Source organism: Orcinus orca, chromosome 1, assembly GCF_937001465.1.
Source record: "Orcinus orca chromosome 1, mOrcOrc1.1, whole genome shotgun sequence".
Taxonomy (NCBI): Eukaryota; Metazoa; Chordata; class Mammalia; order Artiodactyla; family Delphinidae; genus Orcinus; species Orcinus orca.
The window spans coordinates 181,431,470-181,455,202 of NC_064559.1; the positions used below are offsets into that span (position 1 = coordinate 181,431,470).

General features: G+C 40.9%; 1 protein-coding gene across 6 annotated transcripts in view; it reads left to right on the forward strand.

Annotated features, from left to right (window-relative positions):
* RHBDL2 (rhomboid like 2) overlaps positions 1-23,733 on the forward strand; it is a 56,637-nt gene that overhangs the window by 28,505 nt on the left and 4,399 nt on the right. For 5 of the 6 annotated variants that reach the window (XM_033422085.2, XM_033422089.2, XM_033422086.2 and 2 more), the window contains 4 exons: positions 3,588-3,736; positions 7,815-7,927; positions 20,573-20,673; positions 22,331-22,391. In XM_033422085.2, the coding sequence (XP_033277976.1) occupies positions 3,588-3,736; positions 7,815-7,927; positions 20,573-20,673; positions 22,331-22,391 (424 nt within the window). The remainder of the gene's footprint in view (positions 1-3,587; positions 3,737-7,814; positions 7,928-20,572; positions 20,674-22,330; positions 22,392-23,733) is intronic. The other variant, XM_033422087.2, reaches the window with a different exon arrangement.

Below are 23,733 nucleotides of genomic sequence, written 5' to 3' on the forward strand. Positions count from 1 at the left end.
GGATCAAACCCGCGTCCCCTGCATTGGAAGGTGGATTCTTTACCACTGGACCACCAGAGAATTTCCTAATTAAAAATTTTTAAACAAATTAGGGAATTCCCTCGTAGTCCAGTGGTTAGGACTCAACGCTTTCACTGCCAGGGGCCCGGGTTTGATCCCTGGTTGGGGAACTAAGATCCGACAAGCCATGTGGCACGGCCAAAAAAAAAAAAAAAACTTTTTTAAAACAAATTTTTTTATTTTGGAATAATTTTCGCTTTACAGAAAATTTGCAGAGATAGTACAGAGAGTTCCTGTATACCCCTCACACAATTTCTCCCATTGCTAATATCTTATATTTCCATAGTACATTTGTGAAAACTAAGAAACTCATATTAGTATATTAGTATTAAGTAAACTACAGGCTTAATTTGGCCTTTTCCAATTTTTCCATTAGTGTCCTCTTTCTGTCCCTCTTGTACCCTCGAACCCAGGGTATCATGCTGCATTTAATTTTCACATTCCCCCCAGTTTACTCTGATCTGTGACAGTGTCTCAGTCCTTTTTTTGTTTTTTTTTTGCTTTAAAATATGCTGTTTATTTTTTCTCCAATTATAAAAATAATACATTGTCCAAACAGATAGTTTAGAAAACACAAAAATCCACCCAGGAAAATGACAACAAAAGCCCTTTCATTCCACCAGCCAGAGATGAGCGCTGCTGGTGTCTGTACAAAGGCACATCTGAGGCCGTGTGCCCGGTCCTGGGCTCCGCAGAACTGAGGTTGGGACTGCAGGCCATGAACTTACAGCGAGACACACATAAGAAAGCCAAGCAGGATAAAGGCGGAGTCTTGTCCTCCAACAACTAGAAGCCGTTTCTTCCTCCTCGGCACATGGTGAGGGCCAGCGTCCCAGGCCCTGCAGAGGCCCCCCAGCCGCTGCTAGGGGAGCACAGTCTACCCAGACGCTCTGGAATGATTTTGAAATCTGGAGCAGATTCACGGCTACCCGTGTGCTGATTTCACTCACGGCTTCCAAATCTGCTCCCTGGGCCAGTAGCGGGTGGGGAGAGGGCTCTGGCCGGGGTGCCCGAGGGGCCTGGACACGGGCCATCACTTGCAGAGAAATGCCCGGGAGCCACGCATCTCACGGGGGACTGGCCTGCCAGGACCTCACCACGTATAGACGATGCCTTTAAGTTCGGGCAGAAGACAGAGAACTCACACTAAAAGGAAGGCTGCAGTAAGGCTCCAAAGTTTCTGCACATAGAGCGGTGGCCTTAAAATCCCCTCCCCTTGACCATTTTTGATGCTGCAGAGCTGCATCCACCTGGGGACACAGGAAGAGCATGTCTGGGCTCCCTGGGGACAGGGCTGGCCTTTCCTCCTCTCAGCCAGACGCCCACGTCCATGGCCACAGGCGACGCCCCGGGGTTCCACGGGGCACAGCGGGGATCTGCGGGCAGGAACCCCGAGCCTGTGGGTGCGACCGCGGGTTCCAGAGCGGGCACCAGGAGATGGGGGTTGGATTCCCAACTCTGCCGCCCACTGCCCTTGGACCAGGCAGTCTCTTGGGCCTCCGTTTCCTCGACTATAAAACAGGAATAACGCCCACCTCATGGGCTACTGAAGGGACTAAATAAAACATGAGAAGCAGGTCACAGCACTGGCCCATCTCAAGGGTCAATAAATGTCACAGTACCCATCACTCTTTCCCATTAACTTGCTTCGTGTCAACCCTGTGGCTCTCATTTTTTAAAAAACTGTCCCTCTGAGCACTGACCAAAGACCGGGGGGGGTTAAATGGGAGGTTTATCCTATCCAGAGCCAACCTGAGTCTATATCCAGCCAGGCCTGCCAGGTGGCGAGAACCCATGAGCCAACGGCCTGGATCCTGGATCAGAGACAGCAGCCCGGCGAGGGCTCTGCCAGGGCTGCGTTCAGACTGGAGAGCAGACAGGACCCAACAAAGGATGGGCTTGTGCGGAGGGGCCCTGTGGGGGGCACTGAGGTGATGCAGGCAGACCTCAGGGGAAGGAAGCCCTTTCACTGGCCAAGCTGGAACCCTCCCTGCAAAACAATGAATCCCCCATCATTGTTTTGCCTTTAATCATATTTTAAACACTTAACATACGAACATCTGTTCCTTGATGTTTTGTCTGTTCATCTGTCATCAAAATGAAAGTCCAGAACCTTCTGTGCTAATTTTTTTTTGTTTTGTTTTTGTTTTCATGGTACGCGGGCCTCTCACCATTGTGACCTCTCCCGTTGCGGAGCACAGGCTCCGGACGCGCAGGCTCAGCGACCATGGCTTATGGGCCCAGCCGCTCCGCGGCATGTGGGATCTTCCCGGACCGGGGCACGAACCCGTGTCCCCTGCATCGGCAGGCGGACTCTCAAATACTGCGCCACCAGGGAAGCCCCTCTGTGCTAATTTTAAAGTTGGCCTGAACGTTTAATAATGAACAAAGCTGCTTAAATTTCCCTCTAATTTTGTCTAAGTCTTCGTGAAGTTTATCATAAGTAGGGTCATCATAAGGGAATTTCTGAATCATTGCAATCAACGATTCTAAGACCTTCATCTATTTGCTGTCTTTCTCAGTGGAGCAACCGTGCAGGAGACATCTCCAAGCAAAAGCGAAACCTTGGTAGCACCTGATCTCAGATCCGATTTTAGCTCCATGAAACGTGCCATGCTGCCTTCCTTCAATCATACCCAAACTACTTCCTTTTTCATAGCCTTCCTGATACCCTTCCCCGTGAAACCTCTCATCCGCCATCACGATGGCGTCGAATGCGTCCTGACTCCTGGCCGTGGCGGCAGCCATCCCGCCCCTGCCCCTGCCCCTGCCTTTACCCCTCACCCCTCGTAAGGGCAGACCTTACGAGGTCTGCCGCCGCAGACCCGCGAGGCTCGTGCACGGACGCACCACTCCTGGGGAGGCGAAGTCCACTTCCCAGTTTCAGTCTTTGCTTTCCATGGCTTTGATGGTCTTGAGGAGTACTGGCCGGGTATCCTGTAGAATGTCCCCCGGTCTGGGATGTCTGATGTTTTTCTCGTGATTAGACTGAAGTTATGGGTTTGAGGGAGGAAGACCACAGAAGTGAAGTACCCTTCTCATCAGATCACGTCAGGTAGCAGAGGACAGGGGACATCCACATGACATCCCTGTGACGTTCACCTTCATCGCTTGGCTAAGGTCATATTTGCCAGGCTTCTCCACTGCAAAGTTACTATTTTTCCCTTTCCCTCCTCTATTCTTCAGAAGCCAGCAGCGACTTAATTTCACATTAAGTTGTAAATGAACGACCAAATAGTGAGTGTGGGAAAATGAGGGCAGTGGGTATTTAAGAGGGGAAAGTGGGTTCGAAAGATTCTTCTTTGCAGTTTGGTCTACGGCTGCTCCTGATCGCTGGAGGAAGCGCCCACAGTTGTAGGGTCAGATATATGGCAGGGAATTGAATTCCTGTCATCTTCTGAGCACATGCTAGAGAGTGGCCCTCTTGAGAGCTAATTGTTTGAAACAGAGGTAGTGCCCGTGCGCTTTAACGGGGCCTCTCTCTGCAGAAGGTGTGGTTAACGTCTGTGTCTGCCCCACCCTGTCAGCTGGCAGTGTTTATTTACTATGCTGTGTGGAAGCCGCAGAAACAGTGGATCACCTTGGACTCGGGCATCTTGGAGAGTCCCTTTATCTACAGTCCTGAGAAGAGGGAGGAAGCCTGGAGGTTTATCTCATACATGCTGGTGCATGCTGGGTAAGGACTGACAGTTAAGTCACTGATATCAGAGGTGACTATAAGTCATTGTAACCCCGAGCATTTGTTCGGTGCTTTATTATTATTATTTTTTAAATTTTTTATTTATTATTATTTTTTTTCTTTTGCGGTACGCGGCCCTCTCACTGTTGTGGCCTCTCCTGCCGCGGAGCACAGGCTCCGGACGCACAGGCTCAGCGGCCATGGCTCACGGGCCCAGCTGCTCCGCGGCATGTGGGATCTTCCCGGACCAGGGCATGAACCCGCGTCCCCTGCATCGGCAGGTGGACTCTCAACCACTGCGCCACCAGGGAAGCCCGGTGCTTTATTATTGATCAGGCACTTTCACGTCCATAATCTTGTTTGATCCTCATGGCAACCCTAGGAGGCATGTATTACTCCTGCTGTTTCGTGTCTGAGGCTTATGGGATGTAGACTCTTGCTCCGTGTCCCACAGCTAAGTTGTAGAGTGAGGATCTCAACCCATTAGTGCTAACTCTAGGTCCAGTGTACTTTGTATTGCATTATAACTGCCTAATATTGGTATGTATGTAGGAATATTAATGAAAAAGAAATCGTTACCAAACCAGAAGTGTGTCCCTCAAGCTGTGTGATGTTGTTAAATGTTCCTTTGAAAATGTGAATCATCAGTGCCATCCTCCACACCTCTGCCAAACACTTAAAAAATTAATTCCTGAGCCTTTCGATGAGTGTATAATAATGTTCATTTAGAATAATACAAGCAATAGGTGATGTGAAGCCTGCCATTTTTGGCAGGTACAGTTTTTTAAAAAAAATTATTTATTTTTGGCTGCGTTGGGTCTTTGTTGCTGCGTGCGGGCTTTCTCTAGTTGCGGTGAGCAGGGGCTACTCTTCGTTGTGGTGCGTGGGCTTCTCATTGCTGTGGCTTCTCTTGTTGAGGAGCACGGGCTCTAGGTGCTCAGGCTTCAGTAGTTGTAGCTCACAGGCTCAGTAGTTGTGGCTTGCGGGCTCTAGAGTGCAGGCTCAGTAGTTGTGGTGCATGGGCTTAGATGCTCCGTGGCATGTGGGATCTTCGTGGACCAGGGCTCGAACCCGTATCCCCTGCATTGGCAGACAGATTCTTAACCACTGCACCACCAGAGAAGTCCCTGCTTACAGTTTCTTAAATGCTAATAGCCTTCTGACCTTGCTCAGAATCCGTGATTCACCATGCGCACTGCAGACAGTGAGCAGCTCGCTGCTGGCCCCTCCTCTCTGGTGGGCTCCTGGGGTTTCAGATGAGGCCAACTTCATGTATGCAACCTACCCAGCCCTGGACCTTGAAAGATAACTCTGGCCAGTGGCTAAATAGGGATCCATGGCAGGACACAGGGCTCAGAGGCTTGACAAGTTAGGGACAAAATCACCAATTGCCCCATTTCTGTGGATACTTCCACACTTTAGTTTTCCATTTAACAAGTATGTTCGAAGCGAATGTGGCTTCTGCACTCAAAGACTTTAAAATTATAAGGGGGAGCAGTCAGTTAAATAGTAATGCAAGGCAGTATAGTATTACAGTATACTGTAGTTACTTAACCTCTTTGTGCCTCAGTTTCCACATCTCTAAAATGGGGTAATAGTACCTACCTCATAAGGTTGCTGTGATTAAATGAGACAACGGTTTTAACAATTTTTACAGCGTCTGACACATATAGTAAGGTGCTCAAAAAGAATTCGCAAGGCTGTGTAGGACATGTCACATATGGGGTTGTATAAATTAGGGATGCTTTTGGATGCAAGTGACAAGAAAATGTAACAGGGGCCTAAACAAATGTAGGTAAATCTTTTGCCCATATAAGAAGCCCAGCGGTAGCTGGTTGGTTCATCTGTTTAATGAAGCCAGAACTCTTGATCCTGTGCTGACATCTCTGCTTTTCCCTTCGCCTTTCTGTCATGGTTGCAAGTTGGCTGCTGTAGCTCTGCATTCAAAGCAGGAAGGGGGAAGAGGTAGTACCAGGTACTGGTGACATCCATCCCTTTTGTTTAGATAGAGGCTCTCTTAAAGGTCTCCTAGCAGTGTTCTTACCTGCGTCTCTTTGGCCAGGACTACATGACCTGGCTACCCCTAGCTAAGAGAGATTGGGAAAATCAATACCAGCTCTTCTACCCTCACTAGAGGAGGTAGACAAGGGATAAAGAAATGGATGTTGGATTAACTACATAAATATAAACAGAAGAAGGGGATGATCAGGATGGGGATGGCTTCACAGATGACATGGATTCAAGCTGGACCTTGAAGGGTGCATAGAATTTGGATGAAAAAAATTAGTATTTCTCTTCTGGGTATATGACAGGATCTCAGCATTATGCTACTTCTACTCTAGCTGTTGAGCAGCGGAAAGAGTGCTTGGGGTGATTCTTTGGGGTTTTGTGCTATTAGTCACTTTGTCCTCACACTGTTCCCAGAGGACAGGACGGGATAGCTTTCTTTGAACTTCTTGTTCCAATTCACAAGGTGCACATATTTCAAAAACCTGTTTATGTCTGAGGTCTCCATAAGGTTGGTGTAACTGTCCTGGCTAGGCTGTTCTGTGCTGAATTATGTGTTACGTCTCACGTCTTTGAAGATGGCTTGTACAGTGATAGTTGTGGCTGGATGCACATGTGGCCTAAATGTAAGTAATCTGTTCTGTAGGGTTTGCCCAGAGAACCTCTTCAGTGGTCTGCTGGATATCTTTTAAGTAAATTAGAATTAAAAAACACAATCCCTAAAACTAATATGAAAGCGGCTGCACTTTGTGGAAGATTCAACAGCTGTGTTATTTTTTAACTTTTTGGTTTAACCCAAAATCTCTTAAAAAAAATAAAGCATTGTGCTACATGGCAAGTAAATTAAGGATTACTGTAATGTGGTAATTTGCTAAATTACATTCAGAGATTCTCCAGAGATGCTTGTGGGGTTTGACAAGTAAAATAATGTGAATTTCACTTAAAAATATTTTTCCCTATTTAAAAAGTATAATAAAAAGCATCTGTACTCAAAAATGTTATATGCCAAATTATGGTACATGGGAGATACCAACTTTAGCTATTGTTACTAGGTAACTTCTTTTTTTTTAATTCTGGTAAACTTAAAAAGAAAAAGCCTTTTTAATGTAGAACTGGGAATGAAGTTTCTCTTCCCATCTCTGTTTCATTAAAGACTATCCTGAACTTGCAAGACAGGTTGTTTAAAAATCTATTGAAATTTTGGGGCTTCCCTGGTGGCGCAGTGGTTAAGAATCCGCTTGCAAACGCAGGGGACACGGGTTCGAGCCCTGGTCCAGGAAGATGCTGCGGAGCAACTAAGGCCATGCACCACAACTACTGAGCCTGTGAGCCACAATTACTGAGCCCGCGTGCCACAACTACTGAAGCCCGCACACCTAGAGCCCGTGCTCCACAACAAGAGAAGCCACCACAATGAGAAGTTCACGCACCGCAAGGAAGAGTAGCCCCCGCTCCCCGCAACTAGAGGAAGCACGCGCTCAGCAACAAAGACCCAATGCAAAAAAAAAAAAAAAATCTATTAAAATTAGGACTCAACATGAGTGAATTAGTATTTTCTCAGTACTACTATGCAACCAAAACAAAAGCATATGCCGAAGCTGACATATCGTGGCAGTTGTCATCTAAACCCCGTAACTGCAAGCTTATTTTCCTTAAAGAAGCCTCATTGCTCTTTGTTTGACATTATCAGTAATTGTTGTAAAACAGAGCTTATAAAATAAATGTATACTTCTGGGACTTCCCTGGCGGTGCAGTGGTTGAGACTCCACACTTCCACTGCAGGGGGCACGGGTTCGATCCCTAATCCGGAAACTAAGATCCCACATGCCTCACAGTGTGGCCATAACAAAAAATAAGTGTACTTCTAAAATGTCCTTTTATCTGCTTTACATATTGAGGCTTCGTGTAAGATTTTATTTTTTTAAAAAGTCGCCTAAAAAAATTGGAAAGTGGAATTCAAGTTAAGCAAGTTCTTAACTAGAAACAACACATCAATGCCTGTTAATCTCCCAAGGAAATAACTGCCTGGGCTAGTCATAATATTTGACAACTGTGTTTGTCTCTGCAGAGTTCAGCACATCCTGGGGAATCTTGTTATGCAGCTCGTTTTGGGTATCCCCTTGGAAATGGTCCACAAAGGCCTCCGCGTGGGGCTGGTGTACCTGGCAGGAGTGATTGCAGGTTAGTGTTCTGAATGTAACACAGAATCAACACCTCTGGACTCTTAGGAGGTAATAAACAAAGGTAATAAACATTTTTTTGAAAATAAATTTTATTTATTTATTTTGGCTGTGTTGGATCTTCGTTGCTGCCCACGGGCTTTCTATAGTTGCAGGAGCAGGGGCTCCTCACTGCGGTGGCTTCTCTTGTTGTGGAGCACGGGCTCTAGGCACGCCGGCTCAGTAGTTGTGTCTCACGGGCTTAGTTGCTCCGTGGTATGTGGGATCTTCCCGGATCAGGGCTTGAACCCATGTCCCCTGCATTGGCAGGCAGATTCTTAACCACTGCGCCACCAGGGAAACCTGGTAATAAACATTTAAATCAAGATTTATTGCATTCCTCATATGTGCTAGGGTACTTGATAAGTTTAGAAATACGTTAATTAGAGATAAGATAAGCGTATAGAGAGGTCTTTGTGCTCATTCTCAGGTACCTCACAGTCAGACAGGGTTTTGTGCCATTGGAAACTGAGTAGTTTGGTGTTCAGGTGTATATATTGGATAAAGGACTAAAGCCAGAAGGTCCTTATTTGTCAAGACTAATGATTTGGGGAAATAAGGTGATCAAGATTGCATTTAAGGAAGAAAACTTCAAGAGAATGTTGAGAATAGCTAAAGGGACCCAAAGACTGGGTAGGGACTATCACCCTGGGACTAGCGGCATATGCCAATGATCTCTCATACTGGGTGTGCCAAAGATGATTCATTAGGGTGTGGGCAGAAAATATTAGAACTCCTATCTATCCATTTATTTCTTAGAAACTTCAAAAAATTAAACTTTTTATTTTGAGATAATTATAGATTTACACTGTAAGAAATTAAGTACCTAGAGGTTCCATGTACCCTTTAACCAGTTACCCACAATGGTAACAGCTTGCAAAACTATAGTACAGTATCCTAATCAGGACATCTACACTGATACAAAGTAAAATATTTCCAACACCACAAAGATTCCTCACAGTTGCATTTTTACAGCCATACGCTCTTCTCTCCCACCCCTTACATGTTCCTTTACCCCTAGCAGCCACTAATCTGTTGTGTCTATCATTTTCTCACTTCAAGAATGTTATATAAATAGAATAATACAGTATATAGCCATTCAGGATTAGCCTTCTTCACTCAGCATAAGTCTCTGGAAATTCATGTAGGTTGTTGCATGTTTCAATAGTTCATTTTTATTGCTGAGTAGTATTCCATGGTGTGGATGGAAAAGCACCACAAGTTTAATCCTTCACTCATTGGAGGACATTCCAGTTTTGGGCTATTACAAATAAAGTTGCTATAAACATTTGTGTACAGGTTTTTGCAAACATAAGTACAGTTTTGTGAACATGAGTTTTCATTTCTCTAGGATAAATGTCCAAGAGCAAGTTGGTTGGGTTGTATGGTAGTTGTATATTCAGTTTTTTAAGAACCAGCCAAAATGTTTTTCAGAATGGCTGTTTCATTTTACTTTCCTCCCAGGTTTGTATAAGTGATTCAGTTTTCTGCATCCTCACCAGCATTTATGACTATTTTAAATTAATTAATTAATTAATATTTTTGGCTGTGTTGGGTCTTCGTTGCTGCTCGTGGGCTTTCTCTAGTTGCCGTGAGCGGGGGCTACTCTTTGTTGTGGTGTGCAGGCTTCTCATTGCGGTGGCTTGTCCCGTTGCGGAGCACGGGCTCTAGGCACGTGGGCTTCAGTAGTTGTGGCACACGGACTCAGTAGTTGTGGTGCATGGGCTTAGTTGTTCTGCAGCATGTGGGATCTTCCCAGACCATAGCTCAAACCCATGTCCCCTGCATTGGCAGGCAGATTCTTAACCACTGCACCACCAGGGATGTCCCTGTCACTATTTTAAATTTTAGCTGTGCTCACACATTTGTGATCTCATCATGGTCTTAATTTGCATTTCTCTAATGGCTAATGATGTTGAACATCTCTTCATGGGCTTATTTGCCATCTGTGTATCCTCTTCAGTGAAATGTCTGTTCATTCTTTTGCCCACTTTCTAAATAATTAGATTTTTTTTAACTGTTGAATTTTGAGAGTTCTTCATATATTCCAGATCCCAGTCCTTTATCAAATATGTAGTTTACAGATATTCTCTTTTAGTCTGTAGCTTGTGTTTTCATTGTCTTAACAGGGTCTTTCACAGAGCAAATGTTTTTAATTTGATGAATTCCAGTTTATCAATTTTTCCTTTTATGAATTGAGCTTTTGGTGTCATGTCTAAGAACCCTTCACTGAGCCCTGTTTTGAATATTTTCTCCTATGTTATCTTCTAAAGTTATGTTTTGCACTTTACATTTAAGTATGTGATCCGTTTGAGTTGGTTAGTTTTTGTATAAAGTGTGATGTTTAGATTTTCTTTTTGTTTGTTTATTTGCCTATGGATATCCAAATACTCTGGAATAATCTGTTGAAAAGACTATTCTTCCTTCACCGAGTTGCTTTTATACCTTTGTCAAAAATCAGTTGGCTGTAGTTTTTTTTGTTTTTTTTTTAATAAATGTATTTATTTATTTTTGGCTGCGTTGGGTCCTCATTGCTGTGCGCAGGCTTTCTTTAGTTGTGGCGAGCAGGGGGCTACTCTTCGTTGCGGTGCATGGGCTTCTCATTGTGGTGGCTTCTCTTGTTGCGGAGCACGGGCTCTAGGTGCACGGGCTTCAGTAGTTGTGGCTCATGGGCTCTAGAGTGCAGGCTCAGTAGTTGTGGCGCACGGGCTTAGATGCTCCGTGGCACGTGGGATCTTCCCGGACCAGGGCTCGAACCTGTGTCCCCTGCACCGGCAGGCGGATTCTTAACCACTGCGCCACCAGGGAAGCCCTGGCTGTAGTTTTGTGGAACAATTTCTGGGTTCTCCTTTTTGTTTCATTGATCAATGTGTCTACCCCTCCACCAGTACCACATAGTCAGTACCACTGTAGCTATATTTTAAGTCCTGAAATCAGTGAGAGGGATTCCTCTGATTTTTTGCTCATTTTAAAGATTACTTTATGCATTTTTCTTTTACATAAAGATGGGTGTCTAATTTTCTTTTTTTCTGTGATAACAAAAAGCTTTCAGTAGTAAGCTACTTAACAGATGTTGCTGAAAAGACAAACACAAAATATGTCTCTTCAAAGACATAATAGTATATTTCTCTTAAGGAGTGATAACGTAACTACTTTTCCAAAGATACTCATGCTATGAAAGGGGCATTTTGAAAACTGGTCAATGGGAATCATTCCATAATTATGTGATTTTGCTCCTGAAGAAGATGCAATAACTCTCACAAGTTCACACTTAAAAAGCCAGGAAACAATTTTCTCAACTGATTTACAATTTCTCAGTGAAGAGTTTTAGCGGGTTTTAAACTTATTGACTGTAACACTTTCTGATTAGTTTGCAAGAACACATGACTGATGTTAGGGAAGGTGGGAATTAATAGCCACGTGACAACAAAATTTTTGCATAATTGGAATAAGTGTAGGTAATGATGCAGTTCTTCCATTTGAAACTGGACATTGTTTTTAAATTTTATATTTTGGTAATGACAGTGATTAAGAGAAAATTTCCATGGAAAATAATTGAACTTAGAAGTATATCTTTGCATTTCTGTGTCATGATATTTAACCAGGATTTTTAAAAATAATGAAGCTTATTTAATAACACTGCTCATTGAAATATTTTCTTTTTAAAGAATATTTTTTAGAGCAGATTGGGGTTCACAGCAAAACTGAGAGGATGCTACCGAGATTTCCCATTCATCCCCTGCCCCCACACAGGCACAGCCTCCTCCATTATCGACAGAATGGTACACTCATTACAACTGATTAACCTGCATTGATGTATCACAATCAACCAAAGCCCATGAAAACTAGGGTTCACCCTTGGTATTGTACAGTCTATGGTTTTGGACAAATGTATACTGACATGTATCCATCGTCACAGCATCATACAGAGTAACTTCACTGTCCTAAAAATCCTCTATGATCCACCCATTCATCCTTCCCCATCCCCCAACCCCTGGCAACCACTGATCTTTTTACTGTCTCCATCGTTTTCCTTTTCCAGAATGTCATACAATTGGAATGTCATATAATTGGAATCATACAGTATGTAGCCTGTTCAGATTGGTTTCACTTAGTAATATGCATTTAAGCTTCCTCCATGTCTTCTTATTGCTTGATAAGAATTTTTTGTATCATTAATGAAGTAAAAATAATTTAAAAATGTGTAACCAATATAGCCCATCCTTTAAAATTCTGTTTTTGTGTTTTTAAACACATATACATGTAGTGGTACATACACATGTAATTTATAAGTGAATATACGTATACTGCAGCGGTACATATACATGTCGTTTGTAAGTGAATTTACCTATACTGCAGTGGGTAGTTGTGTTAGTTTCCTAGGGCTGCCACAGACTGGATGGCTTAAAACAGTAGAACTGCATTGTCTCACAGCTCTGGAGGCTAGAAGTCTGAATCCAGGTGTCAAGGGCCATGCTCCCTCCGGAACCTATGTGGGAGAACCTGTCCTTGCCTCTGCCCGGCTTCTGGTGGTGGCCATCAGTCTTTGGGGTTCCTTGCCTTGCAGCTGCAGCATTTCAACCTCTGCCTCCATTGTCATATGGCGTTCTCCCTTCATGTGTCCCTGTCTCCTCCGCTTATAAGGACACAGTCATGTTGGCTTAGGGGCCCACCATACTCCAATATGACCTCGTCTTAACCAGTCACATCTGCAACAATCCTATTTCTACATTAGGTCACATTCCGAGGTGCTGGGGGGTTAGGAGTTCAACATATTTGGCGGGGGTGGGTGGGTGGGACACACCATCTGACCCATGGTGGTGCTCAAAATTTTGCCCATCACAACTGTGCCTGCTTCCCAGAGCAGGGGGGACAGAGAGCAGGAAACCATCATGAGACATGGTAAAGAGATGGGCTTGGCCAGGCTTAGTGATGCAGCTCCCCATTCTACCTCCCTCCTACCTCTGTGGATCCTGTTCTCCCACCTCCTCCTTCTGTCCCTGCACACACCCGTATTTCCTGACTCCAGCTCCTATACCTGCTTCTCCCACAGCTTGATTTCAGCCTGTGGAATCAGCTCTGCCCCAGTTTCAGAGTAGAGAGAGAGGAGAGAACATGAATAACCTGTTCACATCCTCGGCCCATTTTTGCAATAACTTTTGGCAGGCATCTCTTTGCCATGAGAGTCTCTCCTTCACGCTGCTGCTTGTCACCTTCCTCAAACACAGATTAGATCATATTACACCCTTGCGAAAACATTTACAGTGGCCAATAGAAAGCTGAAATGTCCAAGATTGCTCTGCGTTACCCTCCACTGTCTGGCCCCACTGCCTTTCATTCTTTTCTTCTTCTCCTCCTTCTCCTTCTTCTTTTTTAAGGAAGAATAAACTTCTTTATTATGTTTTAAAAAAAGAAATTATATATGAAGAGGTTAGAGGGAGACGAGGCAAAACTTTTTTAAAATCACTTTTGAGGTGTGATTGACATACAAAATTTTGTACATATTTAATGTATACAACTTGATGCATTTGGACATAAGTATACACCCGTGAACTCATCACCACATTCTATGCTGCAAACATATCTATCACCTCTGGAAGTTTCTTCCTGCTCAGTGTCTTTCTTGCTTTGCTTTTTTTTTTTTTAAATGAGGGAAGCAGTAATACTTTATTTTTACCTTTTGACCCCTTTCATCCATTTCTCCCATTGCTTTGCTTTTTTCCCAGATTCCTTCATACGTAACATCATTTTAGTTTCCCTGCCCTTGCTCCTGGCAAAGTGTGGTCTTGAATTAGCAGTATTGGTATCAACTGGGACCTTGTTAAAATGCAGAATTTTGAGCCCCACGCCAGACCTACTAACTTGCATTTGAACAAATCCACACGTGATTAGTAAAGATTGAGGAGCGCCAGCCTGCACTCCGCTCAGGGTCCCCCAACCTGACTGACGGTCAGAAGCACCTGGAGAGCTTGTTACAACTAAAGTTATTCAGATTCCACCCAGATCTACTGAATCAGAATCTCTGAGAACATGGCCCTAGGATCTGTGTTCTTTTGTTTTTCTGTTTAGTGAGGTATAATTGACATATAATAACTGCTGATGTTTTGATATGTGTATATAACCATGAAACTATCACCACAGTCAAGGTAGTGATTGTTACTCTCCGCCACATTTTCCGGTAACCTGTTGGAATCTCACCTTCCTGCCTCTCCCTGTCCTTCCCTCACCTTCCCTGGGCAACCACTGATTATCATAGGTTCAGCTGTATTTTCTAGAATTTTATATAAATGGAATCATGGAGTATTCTTTTTTTTTTTTTGTCACTTCTGTTATTCAGCATAATTGTTCTGAGGTTTGTCTATGTTGTTGTGTGTATGAATAGTTGATTCCTTTTTGTTGCTGAGTAGTATTTCATGGTGGGAATATACAGCAATTTGTTTATCCATTCTCCTGTTGATGGACATTTGGGTTGTTTCCAGTTTGGGGCTATTACAGATGAAGCTACTATGAACACTGGTGTACAGTCTTCGTGTGGACAAATGTTTTCAGTTCTCTTGGGTAAATACCTAGGAATAGAATGGCTGGATTCTATCATGGGGTTACATTTAACTTTTAAGAAACTACCAAACTTTTAAAATAGCTTTACTGTGATATAATTCATATATCATACAGTTCACCCATTTAAACTGTATAATTCAATGTTTTAAAATTAATTTACAGGGTTATGCACTCTTTATCACAATCTAAATGTAGAATATTTTTGTGCCCCAAAGAAACCCTGTGCCCATTAGCAGTCACTCCCCACTCCTCACCCCAGATCCCTTCCCCAGCCTTAGACAACCACTAATCTACTTTCTGTCTCTTTAGGTTTACCCATTCTGCACATTTCATAGAAATGGAATCATAAAGTTTGATCTTTTTTGACTCTTTTTTCCACTTAGCATAATGTTTTCATCCTTCATCCATGTTGGAACATGTATAAGTACTTCATTCCTTTTTATTGCTGGATACATTCCATTGTATGGATATACCACATTTTCTTTATCCATTCACCATTTGCTGGACATTTGGGTTGTTTTCACTTTTTGGCTATTATGAATAATACTGCTATAAACACTTGTGTACAAGTTTTTGTGTGGATCTCTTGTGTATATACCTATGAGTGGAATTACTAGGTCGCATGGTAACAAAGTGGTACCATTTTACATCCCCACCATAAGTTCCAGTTCCTCCATATACTCATCAACACTTGGTATGGTCAGTCTTTTAATTTTAGCCAATCTGTTGGGTATATAAAGGTATCTCATTGGGTTTAAATTTGCATTTCCTAATGAGAATGAGGGTGAACATCTTTTAATGTGCTCAATTGCTATCCATATATCTTCTTCGGTAAAGTATCTGTTTAAATCTTTTGCCCATTTAAAAATTGAATTACGGGGACTTCCTGGTGGTGCAGTGGTTAAGACTCTGCACTCCCAATGCAGGGGGCCTGGGTTCGATCCCTGGTCAGAGAATTAGGTCCCACATGCATGCCGCAACTAAGGGTTTGCCTGCCACAGCTAAGGAAGCCCACATGCTGCAACTAAGGAGTCTGCCTGCTGCAACTAAGACCCAGCGCAACCAAATAAAAAAAAATTGAATTGCATTCCTTTACATTCCTTATTATATATTATTATTACAATTTCTTTTTTTTTTTTTGGCTGCATTGGGTCTTCATTGCTGCATGTGGGCTTTCTCTAGTTGTGGCGAGCAGGGGGATTCTCTTCATTGCAGTACACGGGCTTCTCATTGTGGTAGCTTCTCTTCTTGCAGAGCATGGACTCTAGGCACTTGGTCTTCAGTAGTTGCAGCATGCGGGCTCAGTAGTTATGGCATGCAGGCCCTAGAGTACGTGGGCTTCAGTAGTTGTGGCACGTGGGCTCATGGGCTCTAGAGCACAGGCTCAGTAGTTGTGGCACACGGGCTTAGTTGCTTTGCGGCATGTGGGATCTTCCCGGACCAGGGATTGAACCCTTGTCCCCTGCATTGTCAGGTGGATTCTTAGCCACTGTGCCACCAGGGAAGTCCCTATTAAAAGTTCTTTATCACATATGTGACTTACAAATATTGCCTTCTAGTTTGCTGCTTGTCTTTTCATTCTCTTAACAGTATCTTCTGAAGAGTCAAATTTTTGAATTTTGATTAAGTATAATTTATCAGTTTTTAAATTTTAGGAATTATGCTTTTAGTGTCATATTTAAGAAATTTTGCCTAGCCCAAGGTCACAAAGATTTTCTCTGTGTTTTGTTCTAGAAGTTTTAAAATCTTAGGCTTTACATCTAGGTATACGATCCATTTTTATACATGGTGCAAGGTATGGATTGAAGTGTCACTTTTTTGAATGTAAATGTCTAACTGTTCCAGCATCATTGGTTGAGAAGACAATCCTTTCTTTACTGAATTGCCTTTGCGTCTTGTCAGAATCAATTGTCCATATATATGTGGGTTTATTTCTGGACTTTCTGTTGTGTTTCCCTCATATATTTGTATATATTTACACCAATACCATACTGTCTTGATTACTGTAGTTTTCTATTAAGTCTTGAAATTGGGATGTGTCAGTGCTCCAACTCTGCTCTTTTTCAAAGTTGGTTTGGTTATTCTAGGTCCTTTGCATTTCCATGTGAACTTTAGAATCAGTTTGTCAATTTCTACAAAAAAGTCTACTGGGATTTTGATTTGGATTGCAATGAATCTTTAGATCAACTTGGGGAGAATTGACATTTTAACAATATCGGAGTCTTCCAACCCATGAACAAGGTATAGATTTCTATTTATTTAGGTCTTTCAAAATTCCTTTCAACATCTTTTTTAGTTTTCAGTGTTTAGGTCTTGCACATTTTTGGGGTCAGATTTATTTCTATATTTCATATTTTTGATGTACTGTAAATGGTACTATTTTTAAAATTTCTATGTCTGATTTTTCATTGCTATTACATAGAAATACAGTTGAGTTTTCATATATTGATCTTGTATCCTCCAACCTTGATAAGTTCACTTATTATTCCTAGTAGTTAGTCTAATAGTTTAACTGTTAAACAATGAACTTCTAAAGAGATTTAAATAATAACAAAATCTTGTATATTTGCCCACATCCTTACCATTTCTAATGCTCTTCATTCCTTTGTGTAGCTCCATATTTCCATCTGATATCTTTTTTTGTCTTCTTGAGAATTTCCTTTAACATTTCTTTTAGCATGGGTCTGTTAGTCATCAATTCTTCCAGCCTCTGTATGTCTGAAAAAAAAATCTTCATTTTGCCTTCATTGTTGTAATATATTTTATTAGGTTTGGAATTATAGCTTGACAGTATTTTTCTTTCAGTACCTTAAAATGTTGTTTTCTCATTTGCATTGTTTCCAATGAGAAATCTGTTGTCATCCTTACCTTTGTTCCTCAGTATGAAGCATGTCTTTTTGTTCTGGATGCTTTTAAGAATTTTAACTGTTTTGAGAATGTGATTTTGTTATGCCTTGGTGTGCTTTTCTTCACGTCTCTTGTGTTTGGGATTTGTTGAGGTTCGTGGATCTGTGGGTTTATAGTTTTCATAAAACTTTGGAAAAACTTTGGTCATAATTTCTTCAAGTATTATTTTCTGTATCTGCTTTCATTCCTCTTTTCTGGGGACTCCAATTATGTATTTATTATTATACATATCAGAAGACTGCTTGAAATTGACCTATAGCTCATTAATGCTGTATGCATTTTAAAAAATATTCTTCTCTGTGTGTTTTATTTTGGATAGTTTTATTGCCATGTCTTCATGTTCACTAATCTATTCTTCTGCAATGTCTAATTAGCCAATCAACTGAACAAGTTTATGTTTTCATTTTAGACATTGTAGTTTTCATCTTTAGAAGTTTGATTTGAGCCTGTTTCATTTCTTATATAGTGCTATTTAACTTTTGAACATAGAGAATATAGTTGTAATAATTATTTATTGCCCTTACTTGCTAAATCTTACACCTGTGTCAGTTTTGGTAGGTTTTTATTTTTTTTAATTGAAGTATAGTTGATTTACAATATTGTGTTAGTTTCAGGTGTACAGCAAAGTGATTCAGATATATACACATATATATATATATATATTTTTTTTCCAGATTCTTTTCCCTTATAGGTTACTACTAGATATTGAGTATATTTCCCTGGGCTATACAGTAGGTCCTTGTTGGTTATCTATTTTATATATAATAGTGTGTATATGTTAATCTCAAACTCCTAATTTATCCCTCCCCCCCCTTCCCTTTTGATAACCATAAATTTGTTTTCTATGCCCGTGCGTCTATTTCTCTATTGAAAATAAGTTCATTTGTATCATTTTTTAAAGATTCCATATAAAGCAGAAACTAACACACCATTGTAAAGCAATTATACTCCAATAAAGATGTTAAAAAAAAGATTCTACATATAAGTGATATATTATATTTGTCTTTCTGTCTAGCTTACTTCATGTAGTATGATAATCTCTATGTCCATCCATGTTGCTGCAAATGGCATTGTTTTCATTCTTCTTTTATGGCTGAGTACTATTCCATTGTGTATGTATACCACTTCTTTTTTTTTTTTTTTTTAACCTCATCTTCTTTATCCGTTCATCTGTCGATGGACATTTAGGTTGCTTCCATGTCTTGGCTATTGTAACTAGTACTGCAGTGAACATTGCCGTGCATATATGTTTTCAAGTTATAGTTTTCTCCAGATATTTGCCTAGGAATGGGATTGCTGGATCATATATGGTAACTCTTCTTTTAGTTTTGATAGGTTTTTTTGTCTGTTTGTTTTTGTTTTCTGGCTGTGCCACGTGGCTTGTGGGATCTTAGTTGCCCAACCAGGGATTGAACCAAGGCCCTCAGCAGTGAGAGCTTGGAGTTCTAACCACTGGACCGCTAGGGAATTCCCAGGTTTGTTAGGTTTTAATTGATTTTTTTCACTTCATTATGGGTCATACTTTCCTGCTTCTTTGCATGTCTGACAATTTTTGTCTGGATGCTAGACATTTTATCTTTGGATGGTGGATATTATTATATTCCTATAAACATTCCTTAGATTTGTTCTGTAACTCAGTTAAGTTACTTGGAAGCAGTCTGAACTCTAGCTGCCTGGATCTATATGGACCTAGACTCTAGACTCTATCTCATCAACTTAAAGTTTACTGTGATCTGCCTAGGTTCCCCCTTCATGTACTGCAGCCTACAGTCTCTCTCAAGGCAGTAAGCTGGGCAATTAGTCAACTCATCTTATTTATTTCTTGTTTCTCAGGATTCACTGTCCTTTGTTATCTGATGTCCAGTATCTTGAAGACCATTTTTTCGTGTATTTTGTCCACTACTTTCAGCTGTTTCAAGCAGGAGGAAAAATTTTATCCTTGGCACTTCACTGTGGCCAGAAGTGGACATCTGTATTTTAAAAATAAATTTCTCATGATTAAGACACAACCACCCCAGCCCTAGTTTGTAGGTTAACATTTGAAAACCACTGCTTTAATCCTAATGGACTACTTCTCACTGATCTTCAGTCATCCATATAACTTTGTTTCTATGTTTTTGCTATTCCAGATCCCCAAGTCCTGACCTTCTTCCCCCTTGTTTTCCCTGTCCAATCTTAAAGGGTCTTCAGAGTTTAATCAAAATGCTGTCTCCCTCCTCTCAGAGTAGCAGGGCTTCCACCTCTCTGCTGAGAAAGTCGTTCTTCCCTAAATGCTTCCATAGCAAATTTATTACATTAAAAAAAATCATAGTAGTTGTTATATTCTGCATTTTATGATAACCGTTTGCTCATCCATTTGTAAGATTCCTAAGGTCAGACACTTTGTCTTTTTTGCATAAAGTAGGTATTGTATTGTGTTGTATCCTAAGGAATGAAGGAGGGCCTTGAAGGCAAGAGAATGAGTAATAGAACTAAGCAGTACAGAGAGAACACCTCAGAGTTTCATAAGGTGGTTCTAAAGTCTTGTTTTGGTTCAGGCAATATAAGATTGGGTTAGCAATAGGTTTCATCTTGCCTGGTGAATGTGACTGAATAATATGTTAAGAAGGATTCTGAGACCACATCTTGACTCCATGAGAAAGCTAGCCTTTAGATAATAAAATGTCGGAATGTCTCAGGTGTTTTGATAGTTTTGGCTGAACATGTAGGATATTTTGAAACAATGGCTAACAAGTATAAAATACATGTCACAGAGTGTTCTAAGCATGATGCACATATAAACTCATTTACTTCTCCTGACAACCCATTGAGGTAAGTTCTATTAATACCCCCATTTTGTAAACAGGGAAACTAAGGCACAGAGACGTTAAGAAACTTGCTCAAGTCACAGTTGGTTATTCTGGCTCCAGAGCCTGTGTTTTGATCACCATTATACTGTCTTCATATTGAACATTTAATGTTTCATAAAAATTGAGGGAGTTAGCCCACACAGCTATACTTTTCTAGTATGGAAGGGACAAAGTGAATTTGTTGTTTGTTAATATAATTGTCCAAGCTTCCCCAACTTTTACCTTAGATTAGAAAGATTTATCCTTCATGATTTTTATAGTCATATCTGATTCTTTGTGTTTTATTTCTTTAGGATCTCTAGCCAGCTCCATCTTTGACCCACTCAAATCTCTTGTGGGTGCTTCAGGAGGAGTCTATGCTCTGATGGGAGGCTATTTCATGAATGTTCTAGTGGTAAGAACTTTGGGAGTGGAATCTATGGACCTTAAATATGTTTTTTAAAACAATTACTGGTATTTGGTTCAGGGCGTCTTCATTTATCAATATTTACTAAGAACACATCTTCCATTTGGCCACAAGAGTTTTCCTTTCATATTTTATCTTTATTTTTTTCTCCCGATCTCAAAAATAATGAATATTAAATAAAATTCAAAATTGAAAAATAGGAAGTCAAAGTTCCCAATTTAGTATCTGTTAACAGTTTGATATACATCCTTTCAGACATTTTCTATGTGTATTCAAAATTCTACCAATAGTAATGTTACAAAAATGGAACTACCCTTATATTGTTCTGCATCTTAACATAAAGTATCCTATCTACTCATGGCAATACACAGAAATCCAGCTCAGTCTTTTCAGGCGCTCCACATCACGCTCTATATAGCTGTATCCCGACATTTAATCCTTAATTGAAAAGAAATCTCGGGTGATTACAGCTTTTCACATTTCAAAATAATGCTGTAAGGAATGTTCTTTCACACCTATCTTTTTGCATTTGTGTGATTCTTTTTTCAGGTAAATTCCTAGAAGTGGATTTACTGGGTGAAGGCTTTACATTTTCATTGATAAATGCCTCCGAAGTTGCATACCATTTTACACGCCCATGATATAGTATGTGAGATGCCAACCACTTTTTAAAACAGGCTAAAATCCTGACTAAATTAACCCTTTAACCACATAGGTGTGCTTTAAAGATACTCTAGGAGGAAGAAATATGAATCAATTAAAAAACTGTTCAAAAAATAGAAGTCATTTAGAAAAATGTTTTTCAAACTTTGGATTGCAACCCATTAGTGGTTGTGAACGCAGCTGAAGGGATTGTGAAAATCCCTTTACAAACAAAAATTTCAGTACACATCACGTGTAATAAGGATAAGTACTATTTATTTATGTGTGTTATGTAAATTATTTGTTACTGTAGGTCATGGTCACAACAATTTGAAAATAATTGATTTAGAATAAACACAGCTATTTCAGCATCTCTGGGAAGAGAGTTAACTTGAAAGGGAAGGGAGAGGTAACTCGGGCTGAAGTGGGAGTATCTTTCTGAGTCTGCTCTGTCCTCTAGTAACACACGAGGGTACTGCAAGCTGGTGGTGTGAGATTTTTCAAAGCTAAAATCCAACTGGGTTGTTTTTGGACTAACTGACATTTAAAATTTTTTGAAATTATCTAAAAAAATAAAGGTAATACTCAAATTTTAGTTGTCTTTGCTAACTCCTACTTAGAAAGAGGGTAAAGATGTATCAAATGAATATTAACCAAAAAACTTGGAAATATTTCATCAGATTTAGTTTGACAACATGCATTAACTATCTATGACATAATAAGTGTTGATTTGTTATTACTTATATTTAGATTATTTCCTGCTAATAAAATTGTGTCTACTTTATATCAAGGAATTTAATATCATGTTTCATTTTCACTCCAAAGTGCACCAGCATTGTGCTTCCCAAATACATTTGAAAACTGGGCTGTTACACCGATGCTTTGTTTTGCAAATATTTGACACTCACACTTTATTTTAAATGATAAAGCAGATGAAGGGGGAGGACAGTTGAAGTTTTGTTTGCCAATAGATAGCTTATATTATTATTTATTTCTTTGTAAGAATTTTCGAGAAATGATTCCTGCCTTTGGAATTATCAGACTACTCATCATCGTCCTTATAAGTAAGTGTGTTTTGCGAACACTTCACACCTTCAATTTTATGGGTTCAACCTTCAGAAGACCTTCTCACATTTCCCAAACACTAACAAGTAGGATGACCATCAGCCTAGAGTCAGAAAGAATGGTTTGTCTTCATAGCCCTAAGCAGACAGCTGTGAATGGAGTTTTCACAGACCCTGGTGGGTGTTTCTTAGAGGTGGCTCTGTTTCTTTCTGGAGTGCGGGGGAGTCAAGAGAGTAGGGCTCGAGGCACTCCGTCCACTTCAACCACAATACCATCGTTTATGGATTTTAAAAAATATATATATATATTTAAAAATATTTATTTAATTTATTTATCTTTGGCTGCGTTGGGTCTTCGTTGCTGCACGCAGGTTTTTCTCTAGTTGCGGCGAGGGCTACTCTTTGTTGCAGTGTGCGGGCTTCTCATTGCGGTGGCTTCTCTTGTTGTGGAGCACGAGCTCTAGGCACGCGGGCTTCAGTAGTTGTGGCGCATAGGCTTAGTTGCTCTGCGGCGTGTGGGATCTTCCCGGACCAGGGCTCGAACCCGTGTCCCTGCATTGGCAGGGAGATTCTTAACCACTGCGGCTCCAGGGAAGCCCCTGGATTTTTAAAATTTTTTTATTTAAAAAAATTTTTTATTGGAGTATAGTTGATTTAAAATGTTATGTTACTTTCTGCTGTCATTTATGTTTTATATACTGGATTTTTCTTGTTCATACATTAGATTCTGCGTATGATTTTGTCAGAAAGGCAAAGCTTGAAAACCATTCATATAATCCATTTTCTTCCTCAATTTCAGATTAAAAAAAAAAATAACTGATCTAGGATATAAGCATGGAGTGGTGGCTGAGGATTGAAAATGAGAGCAGAGGTGAAGGAAGAGAGGGGTCAGGGAAGTAGGAGCATGACTGATGTGGCTTTGGAAATCTCCAGGAATGATAGTCTAGAATTACATGCTGAAAAAATTTAGGAAGTACGTTCAGTCTGGAGAAGAGGTGGAATTTTCGGCGTGTCTGAAAGTCAGGATTTTGGACGGGTGGCAGGCCATACAGAGTAGAAGCAAACAAGAGTGAAGGCAGAGCTGATAACTTGTATTTCTGGATCTGCTCCTGCTGAAGCTGTATCTGCGTGGAGAGTGCGGGGAGAAGGCTGACCCTGGGGCCAGACTGTTGGCTCAGACTTGAAGGCCAAGACAGAAGTGACACTTGATACAGGCTAAGCTTTTGGCTGTCCACATAGTAGGAAAAAATGATTCTGCAAATTGGTATCAAGAGTTCAAAAAAGAGACTAAATTAAGTTCATGAACGGTTTAACTGTAAAAACAATATTTCATCCCGAGAGA